The sequence below is a fragment of the Gigantopelta aegis genome, chromosome 12 (genome assembly GCF_016097555.1).
Source record: "Gigantopelta aegis isolate Gae_Host chromosome 12, Gae_host_genome, whole genome shotgun sequence".
Taxonomy (NCBI): Eukaryota; Metazoa; Mollusca; class Gastropoda; order Neomphalida; family Peltospiridae; genus Gigantopelta; species Gigantopelta aegis.
In genome coordinates, this window is record NC_054710.1 from 50564668 (window position 1) to 50575187 (window position 10520).

The following is a 10520-nucleotide window of genomic DNA, read 5'->3' on the forward strand; positions in this document are numbered from 1 at the left end:
GATTATATGTCAAAATTACCACATGTTTGACATCCAATACCCTCCCCCTGCACATGCACCCGATTCTTCTCTTACATTATATGTCAAAATTACCACATGTTTGACTTCCAAAACCCTCCCCCTGCACATGCACCCGATTCCTCTCTTAGATTATATGTCAAAATTACCACATGTTTGACATCCAATACCCTCCCCCTGCACATGCACCCGATTCTTCTCTTACATTATATGTCAAAATTACCACATGTTTGACTTCCAAAACCCTCCCCCTGCACATGCACCCGATTCCTCTCTTAGATTATATGTCAAAATTACCACATGTTTGACATCCAATACCCTCCCCCTGCACATGCACCCGATTCTTCTCTTACATTATATGTCAAAATTACCACATGTTTGACTTCCAAAACCCTCCCCCTGCACATGCACCCGATTCCTCTCTTAGATTATATGTCAAAATTACCACATGTTTGACATCCAATACCCTCCCCCTGCACATGCACCCGATTCCTCTCTTACATTATATGTCAAAATTACCACATGTTTGACTTCCAATACCCTCCCCCTGCACATGCACCCGATTCCTCTCTTAGATTATATGTCAAAATTACCACATGTTTGACATCCAATACCCTCCCCCTGCACATGCACCCGATTCCTCTCTTAGATTATATGTCAAAATTACCACATGTTTGACATCCAATACCCTCCCCCTGCACATGCACCCGATTCCTCTCTTAGATTATATGTCAAAATTACCACATGTTTGACCTCCAAAACCCTCCCCCTGCACATGCACCCGATTCCTCTCTTAGATTATATGTCAAAATTACCACATGTTTGACATCCAATACCCTCCCCCTGCACATGCACCCGATTCCTCTCTTAGATTATATGTCAAAATTACCACATGTTTGACTTCCAAAACCCTCCCCCTGCACATGCACCCGATTCCTCTCTTAGATTATATGTCAAAATTACCACATGTTTGACATCCAATACCCTCCCCCTGCACATGCACCCGATTCCTCTCTTAGATTATATGTCAAAATTACCACATGTTTGACATCCAATACCCTCCCCCTGCACATGCACCCGATTCCTCTCTTAGATTATATGTCAAAATTACCACATGTTTGACCTCCAATAGCAGACGATTATTAAGTCAGTATGCTCTAACATTGATGTCGTTAAACAACAACAACAACAAAAGTAACTTTACCCATCAAGGTATGGATTCAAGTTAGCGATGCTGCTTTTCTGCGGGAGTTGTTTTTTCTCAGTCAGGCATTCATACTATTCTGGGTACGAGTCCTTTTGTGTCTCTCGAAGAATCAGCATTTCAGCTAGACGACGTCTCTCTACAGTCTGTGACAAGCATTCTTGCTTACGTCTAACACTGCTTGCTCTGTGCATCAGGAAGGTGCATGCCATTACAAGCTTTTTCCATGAAGAAAACCTGGAAAACCTCTCAGAGTCAAGCTGCTGTTTTCGAATAACCGTTATGAGGGTATTCATTTCTTTCTTTATCTCGGCATCTTCTTCCAGATTCACCAATGGAAATTTGCTACATTCCTTAGAGTTCAGTTCCAGTCGTTGAAGTAAGAACGAAGGTCCCACTAACCAAAGACTGTCTTGGATCTTATCAACATGAGTACCTCTAGTCCCAATATCTGCTGGGTTCAACTGAGTGGAAACATAATTCCACTGATCTGGATGACTTATCTTTCTGACTTTTTCTACGTGATTGCTTACATATGTCATGAACCTTCTTGATGTGTTGTAGAGGTAACCTAAGACTATTCTGCTATCGGAGTAGTAGTTTATGTCGTGAAATTTTATTTCTAGGTTGTCCTTCACAATTTCTGATATCTGTACTGCCAGAACTGCTGCACACAGTTCTAAACGAGGAATAGTGTGTCCACTTGCTGGTGCTACTTTGGCCTTCCCCATGACGAAGCTAATGTGTCGGCTATAATCATAACAGTAAATCACCAAATAGGACACAGCTGCGATGGCAAATTCTGATGCATCACAAAAAAAACATGCAGCACAACTTTAGAAGCTTGGCTCAATGACTCAGTTGAATAACACCGAGGGATATGGACATGTTTGAGTTGAACCAGTGAGTCTTTCCAAGTGACCCATTCAGAAAGTTTATCTGGTGGGAGAGGTTCATCCCAGTCTATCGTTCCATTCATCAAGTTGCGAAGTATCAGCTTGCCTTGGATTGTTATCGGTGCTAGAAATCCGATAGGATCAAATAAGCTGTTGACAACTGACAAAACTCCACGTCTTGTGAAGGATCTTGGTGTTGTTGACACGTCACAGAAAAACGAATCCTTGTTCATGTCCCACTGTAAACCTAAATTTCTCTGGACAGGCAGAACATCATCCCCAAGATTCAAGTCTTTGAGACCTATAGCAAGCTGATTAGTTGGAAAGGCTAGTATCACTTCTTCATTGTTTGAAGCTACCTTGTGTAACACTAGTTTGATTTTGGCTAGAGCTTCCTGTGTTCGTTTCATAACATCTATTGCTTCGTGTACTGTAGGAAGTGACGTTAAAGCATCATTGACGTAGAAGTCTCTATTGACAAAGTTCTCTATATCTTCATCAAGTTTTCTTACTGATTTGCGAAGACCATAGGTAGCAATAGCTGGGGATGGGCTATTGCCAAACACATGAACGCACATTCTGTATTCAACTAAAGGTTTTTCGAGGTTGTTCTCCGCATGCCAAAGGAATCTGAGGACATCTCTGTGATCTTCGTGAACGCGGAAACTGTAAAACATGTGTTGAATGTCGGCTACTATAGGAACAGACTCCCTCCGGAAACGAAGCAATATGCCTAACAGACTGTTTGTCAGGTCTGGACCTTGCAGCAGCACACTGTTCAGGGAACGCTCCTTGAACTTTGATGATGGATCAAACACACATCTTATCTGTCCTGGTTTGTGAGGGTGATACACGCCAAACACAGGAAGGTACCAACATTCTCGATTCTCAGTTAGTTTTGGGGCGAGTTCAGCATGGCCATTTTTTAACAACTTCCTGATGAATTCAACAAATTGTTCACATTTGACAGGGTTCCGTTGCAAGTTTGCATGGAGCGATTTTGCTCTGTTGCAAGCATACTCGTAGTTCTTTGGCAGTCTTGGTCTGCTGGAACGGAATGGCAATGGCGCTGACCAGTTACCATCTTTGTCTTTCCGGAAGCCACTATCCATTTGCATTATGAACTCCTTATCTTCCACAGAAAGGGATGGCTTGTCATCATCTTTCCTGGTCACGAATATATGATTATGTTCATCTATTCCACCCTTCTCTGAAATGCTTCTCCCATTGGGACATGGTTCGAAAAGAGAAGGTCGTCCGTTAGGTAGCAAGTATGTTTTGTTTACATTAACCAAGTTCAACTTTTGGTAGGTACCTATACACGATTCTCCAATTATCACCCAACCTAAGGGTAGTTTTTGGGCATTCGGACTATTTCGCCTTCCAATTCTCTGGTCCAGGACATGGTGTGTTTTGATCAAGTCTCTGCCAATCAAAAGAGAAATTTCTGCATCGTCATTTATTGGAGGTAGCTCGGTTGCAATGTCAGCAAGATGAGGATGATGTTTGGCAACCTCTGGAGTTGGTATTTCCTGTCTTAGGTTCGGCACATTGTCACACTCTAGTAAATTCTTCAAAGACATTTTGTATTGAACGTCAGTTGATTCAACGATACACTCATTTGTCACCCTACCTGAGGTCACTACTTGACCTGCACATGAGTTTAACAAATATTCAGTTTCACTGCTTCTTAAGTTGAGGTTGTCGAAAAGACATGACCGACCCAAAGTTCTATTGCTTTGATCATCAATAATGGCGTAAGTTAATATAGTTTCCTGATTTCGATCGACAGGATACACCTTGACTAAACAGATTTTTGCACATGATTTTCCTCCGAATTCACTGCCACACACTTCGGTGCATGCGCTTGTTACTGGACTAGGTATGCTGGATGATTCTCTTGTGGGTAGCACACATGTTGTCTCGATTCTTTGGGATTGGGAATATTTTGTCTCCCCGCCTTGATGTGCATGGGGTTTGTGCATGGCCATGCAATGTCTTTCCGAACTACAAACATGACATTTTACATTTTCTTTGCAGTCATTAATGCTGTGTCTATTGTCAAAGCATTTAAAAAAAAGCTTTTTTTCTTTCAGGAGTTTCGTCTTATTTTCATGTGTCATTGCACTAAAGTTCTACAATGATGCAGAGTATGGGCTGTCCTGTGTATAGGGCACCGACTGTGTTCATTGTTTTGAAAACTTGTGAAACCTGACTGGGCATCAGTTTTCCTAACCGAAACATTGGTGTTATTGCCACCTGGAATGTTATTACTAGAACCTAACCTCTGATGTTTGAGTTTGGATGTTGGGTTCCTGTAACCATCAGTTTCGAAAAGACGCAAGCTAGGGTCATTTCTCACAGGACTCATCTCTCTCATAAACTCAGCAAAATAGATGAAGGGAGGGAACTGGACATTGTATTTTGCTTTATAACTAGCCGCTCGAGAAACCCACTTTTCTTGGAGACTATATGGTAGTTTGTTCAATATTGGAGAAATGCCCGCAGACGAATCGTAGACACTGAACAGCGTTGCATACTTTACGTTGTTTTTCACGGATTCTATTTCTGACACAATGTCTGATAATTCGTAAAGTGACTTGCTGTCTTTATTTGTTAATTTCGGGAAGTTCATCAATTTTCGTTTTATTGATTCCTCTACCAACTCAGGGGCCCCATATCGTTCCTCCAACCTTTCCCAAACCCTTTGTAAAGCCCTCTGATGGTCGGTGGGATTTGCGACCCTAATACTAATGACATGTTTTGTTGACGATGGCCCTAACCATTTGACAAGTAAATCCAGCTCTTCTGCGGGTTTGACATTTAATTCCAAAGCTATATTTCGAAAGCTAGAACTCCACATGAGGTAGTTTTCAGGAAGATCATCATATTTATATAACCGTGACAACAATAAATCTTTCTTCAACAGTAACTGAGTAAAGTCAATCACAGTATTTTTGTTTGTTGGAGGAAAAGATGGCGAGTCAAACATTGATGGCATCGCAGGTTGTTGTGTGGGTGAGAACACTGTTGCAGGCTCAAATCGAGATCCCTGCATAGGGTGCGACACATGCGGGTACATAGATGGAGGCACAAATTGAGGTAGATGTTGTACCGCAGACAACGTCTCTGCTTGGAATTCCTGCATATCTGAAGATTCATGTGGAGCTACAGTCTGGTGTTGAACAGGAGGAGACACACGTGACACATGTTCCTGCACAATTGGAGACAGAAAAGGCAGTTCATATTGAGATGGCTGGACGGATTGTACCAGCAAAGGTTGCAACTGTTGCTCTAATTGCGGATGTTGTACAAACTCTCGCACACGTTCCATAGGACTGAGAGTCGGTAATGGCAGTTGTCGTATAGTGGGCGAGGTCGGAGAGTCAGAATTGATTATGTCCTCAAAAGAATCTGCTTCTGCCACTACGGCTCTTGCTTCTTTCTCTTCGGATAACATTTGTAGATCTGCTTCTAAGTCTGCTTTGCGCCTTTCCATTGACGCTTGGGCGATCGATTGCTCTTTTTCGAATTGTGCCCTTTGCTTCCTGAGGGCCACCTCACGTTGTGCATACAGAGCTTTTGCTTTAGCAGCCTCAGCTTTGGCCTGCTTCCGGGCTATTGAACTACTGGTTCTTGATGTCGAGCTTCGTAGAGATCCACAGTCCGTGAAATGTGATTTTTGCTCGCCCTCGTCAATCAGAGAATGTAGATAGTCCATGAAACTACTTACTTTAGTTTCAAAATTTAAAATGTTGGCCTGGAGGGAAATGTTCTCAACATTACTCTCCTCAGTACATGTTCTTGTTAAATATGATTGAAATTCTGACTGTTCCTGTTTGCAACATTTGTAACTTTCTGTTAAATGTCTTTTAAGTTCGTTCAGAGTCCTTAAACTGTACTTAGATATGTCTTGGTTTATTGTGTCTATGCTTTCAGCCCACAATGAGTTTAACTTAGAATAGAATTCCTGTATCTTTTGTCTATACTCCTCCATTGCTTTATCAGTCAGTTTTCGTAAACGCTGTAGCTTATCAGAACGTTGTTGTTGCATATTGTAAACACATCAAATCTTGTACACAACAATGATTGAACGACATTGATTGACCAGGGTCCAATGTTTATTGTAAAGTTCTCAATAACAAATGAAGTGTTCTTCTTCTCGTCTAGGTGGCACCGGTTCTTTTACTGTTCTGCCTCACATATAAACGACAATGTTTGCAGACAGCTAACCCTTTATTCACTACCATATGTACAGATGCGTGAATGTGTGTGGTAAAAGACTGAAAGTACAACAAAGGGATATAATCAATAGAAATACAAAAAGATTGAATCAATAAAAGAACAAAAGTATCTGCACTGAGAACAGAATCAAATTAAATCCCTAATAATCAAACCTGAACTTGGCTTAATTTGGTGCGATGAAAGCTAAAATATAATTGTTTTATGGGGTCGAAGCCTCTTATGTCCACTCGAAAATGGTACGAATAAATAGTGAACATTTTGACCGTGAGGGGGGGGCTAAATGGCTATATGTTTGAATTATCATGGCTCATCAACCAGTGCGCGGTGACACGCAGTCAAAACAAGGGAGATAATCTTTGCAACAACCTTAAACACCGCAAATGGTACGTAACTGATAAAATGTACTAACTATGGAGTAATTCTCATTACATTATCTGCGTAACAGCACATAGGGATAAAATCATTTATGGGTAAAGTTGATAAAAACATTAGTAAATAAATAAATAAATAAATAAATAAGCAATAAAGGTATTGAAATCCTTACTTTAATCGCTTTTAAAATGGGGGGGGGGGGGGGTACCATGTGGGTTGAAACGCTGAAAATACTATATTTAGCCTCAAACGCTAACAGTGTCGCCTATGGGAAATGATTTGGTGTAGTCCAACCTATATTGGTTAAAAAAAATTCGTCACCGAACCTATTAAATTTTTGTATTGAAGGTATAAATCTTCAAAGTTGAGATAACATGTATTAGAAATTGTAAGATTTGGGCTTCGCATGTAATCCTTCTTTATGAACTTGGATTTATAGAAGCCTGGGGAAAATGAATTATCTTCCCAAGTTATCAAACAACGCCTTAGTTCAATACAGAACATGTTAACCACATGATTTACATTCTCACGTCTATCATTGTATTGTCACTATAAACAAATCTATGGGGGTTTTCTTTAATATTTCGGTGTAAGCTTTGTAAAGACAAAAGGGTTAATATCTGTAATTGCTCAAGAGTTGCAAACGCTCCACCACCATTACCCGCCCCCAATAATGATCAGCTAGCCGTAGACAAGATAGCAGCAAAGAAAATTAATTATCCAGCAAATCCAGCTCCCATTATTTTGGTTGTTTGGGTTTTTGGGATTTGGACTGTCTAAAGTTTGCTGCCATTATAACCCAGTGTGTTTCTGATCGTACAAATGTGTATCTCTAAATGATAAATATATATTGGGGAATAAAATGAAATTAGGCTAGCATAAACTTTAAGACAATCAGCAATACATTGGAAGTACAGAGTGTAATATTGAAAACAACAAATGTTCGATCGTAAACAAGGGTCCGATAGTTGGAAACATTAACAATGGCAAAAACTAAATACTAATATAATAATATAATATATATATTTAACACAGAAACTTATATTATTATTTGAGTGTTTATAATGATATTTCTTAAACTACGAACAATGATTTCCAGGTTCAGGCTTGACAAACTAGTGGGGAGATATTTTTAAAATTTTGAATTGATTATTTTGTTATTATTGCTTTTTAACTGAATGGTAAACAATTATGTCCAGATTTCAAAAGTATATTTTCCCTATAGGTCTTATTAGTATATTCTGAAATTTGGTACCAGGATCCTCTGGGGAAGTTTACACCAACTAATAACGAGACGATAAGTAATAATATTTATGTATTTATTAAATACGTTTAATTGAAAATTAGAAAGTCTACCTTCACCTTGAATTTTGATTGGATAGCTATGAAACTTAATACTGCGATTCGCTTACAATATCAACAAACTAACAGATATATTTTGTAAGTTTAGAAATTTAACACTCAAAAGTTTCTTTTGAATTATCACCTACTAACGACAGAATTGAAAATTAAATCTAGACTGACATACCTCTTGTTTATTTAAATATGAAACTCATCTTAATGTTGTTTGTATTTTACATAGATGTTCCAACAAACAAGCTATCAGCTTTTGTTACGCCTTGTTTTAGCTTGTGTGTTCCAGTCTGTTACTTCTTGTTCTTGAAATAAATTCTAAACTCCAGTAGTGTTTGTCTTTGTGTATGATTATACCTAACAAACAAACATATCTTTATATATATACATATATATATATATATATATATATATCTTTATATATATATATATATATATATATATGTGTGTGTGTGTGTGTATATGAAAGTACATGTATATAAGAACAGTGATGCAGTTATCATAGGCTTCGCACAAATTAAATATGTCCTGCATATATATATATATATATATATATATATATATATATATATATATATATATATATATATATATATATTCTACTGTATGTTGCCCAACATTCTCATGTAATTGTCGTTTGGGCTTTCATGTTGTTGTTTTTTCATTAAGGGTAGAAGTGTCCTGATCACGTTTCGTTATTGCCAACAAAAGCAAACTGTGTGTGTATGCATGTATGTATGTATTTATGAATGTATGTATGTATGTATGTATGTATGTATGTATCTATGTATCTATGTATGTATATATGTATGTATGTACATTCATTCTTAAATACATACATATATACACACAACCATACATACATGAATACATACATACATACATACATACATACATAGATACATACATACATACATACATGCATACATGCATGCATACACACACATACATACATGCATACACACACAATCACACATATGACTAAAATTCAATCAGTTGATACTTTAAGAAGAAGAAGAAATGTTTTATTTAAAGATGAACTTAACTCATTTTATTACAGTTACATGCCGTCTGACATATGGTTAAGAACCACAAAGCTAATGCGAGGATAAATCTGATGCCGCCACTTCATGGGCTACTCCTGCTGAATAAGCAATAAATGGTATTTTACATGCACTTACTCGCAGACGGGGCACTACATGCCACGCCCTTTGGTGTATATACCAGTCGTTTTGCACAGGGTGGAACGAAAAATGTCCAGTGGTGGCCAGCTCCATGGACGAGGTTCAATCCTGCAACCCAAACAGGATCGCGTGCCTATATATAATTTAAAGGCGCTCTGTCACGGATATGTGACCTAATTAATGACCTATCAAAGTATTATCTGCAAATATATACATTTGATTTGTCGCTAAAAGTACTTTATTTAACCATCTACATAACTACCATAACCCACTTATTACTGATATTTTGTAAAAATAATTGAATTATGTCGACGGTCCATAATTCAGAAAAAATTTAATTGCTATTTGGAGTTAAGAGGTGTGACGTATTATTTTTGTAGTCACGTGATGGTCAACCCCCGAATAACCGCAGTATCAACACGATTTGCCAAGCTTGTGTAACGAGAACGCTTGACCGTCCTCTGCGACTTAGTTTAAATCGAAAGAAAAACAATGAACGTGAGTTATAAAAAGTTATATAAACATGTGCTGAATAATAATAAGCTCATACATTAATTTATTTTAGCAACAGAAGCAATTTAAACGGCGACAATCCCGACTAGTTAGGTCTTTGCATGTACAGGTAAATTTATCGTTTGTTGTACGTGGAAAAATCTTATACACCGCATTCATTTTTCACTTTGTCAAATTTATTATTGTATAAAATATGCCATAACACCATGGGTAATTACAGCTGGTTTGGGATAGGAATTATTACATTTTTCAAGAATACTGTGAACTAGATGGTGTTTATATACAAAGTGGCTATATATACGAATGAACGAATGCATGTTTAACGACACCCCAGCACGAAATATATATACGAAAGCCGTGTATATGGCCTCCTCTAGCGGACCCTTGTGTGTACGTTTTCCATAGACACCTATCCAGTGTTTATGCCGGAAAGAAAATGTTGGGTATCACGCGATGAAACTAAACATATGCAATGTATACTACTCAAAAGAATTTAAGGGTCAAAAATGTATAACCAAATAAGTTTCAGAGTATATTAGATTGATGATGTCAACTACACCAATTTTTTTATATATTGTTCCATATTTACAAAAAACCACAAATAAACGTCACTGTATACAAGAAAGTCACATGACATGCTGTCAAAGTTGAAGGTTGTCAAACATGGATTTTACACATTAGAACATTCGTTTAATAGTGTGTGAATCCACCCCTGGCGCGAATACACTCGACACA

At 38.1% G+C, this 10520-nt stretch overlaps 2 protein-coding genes across 2 annotated transcripts; both read right to left on the reverse strand.

Annotated features, from left to right (window-relative positions):
* Positions 1-1296: 1296 nt before the first annotated feature.
* On the reverse strand, positions 1297-1953 carry LOC121386134. The gene has a single exon (XM_041516934.1). The coding sequence runs from the start codon at positions 1951-1953 to the stop codon at positions 1297-1299; it is 657 nt and encodes a 218-aa protein (XP_041372868.1).
* Positions 1954-1991: 38 nt separating this feature from the next.
* On the reverse strand, positions 1992-3701 carry LOC121386135. The gene has a single exon (XM_041516935.1). The coding sequence runs from the start codon at positions 3699-3701 to the stop codon at positions 1992-1994; it is 1710 nt and encodes a 569-aa protein (XP_041372869.1).
* Positions 3702-10520: the final 6819 nt, after the last annotated feature.

Coding starts and splice junctions, on each gene's coding strand:
- LOC121386134 (XM_041516934.1), bottom strand. CDS start 1,953: ATGGGGAAGGCCAAAGTAGCACCAGCAAGTGGACACACTATTCCTCGT.
- LOC121386135 (XM_041516935.1), bottom strand. CDS start 3,701: ATGTCTTTGAAGAATTTACTAGAGTGTGACAATGTGCCGAACCTAAGA.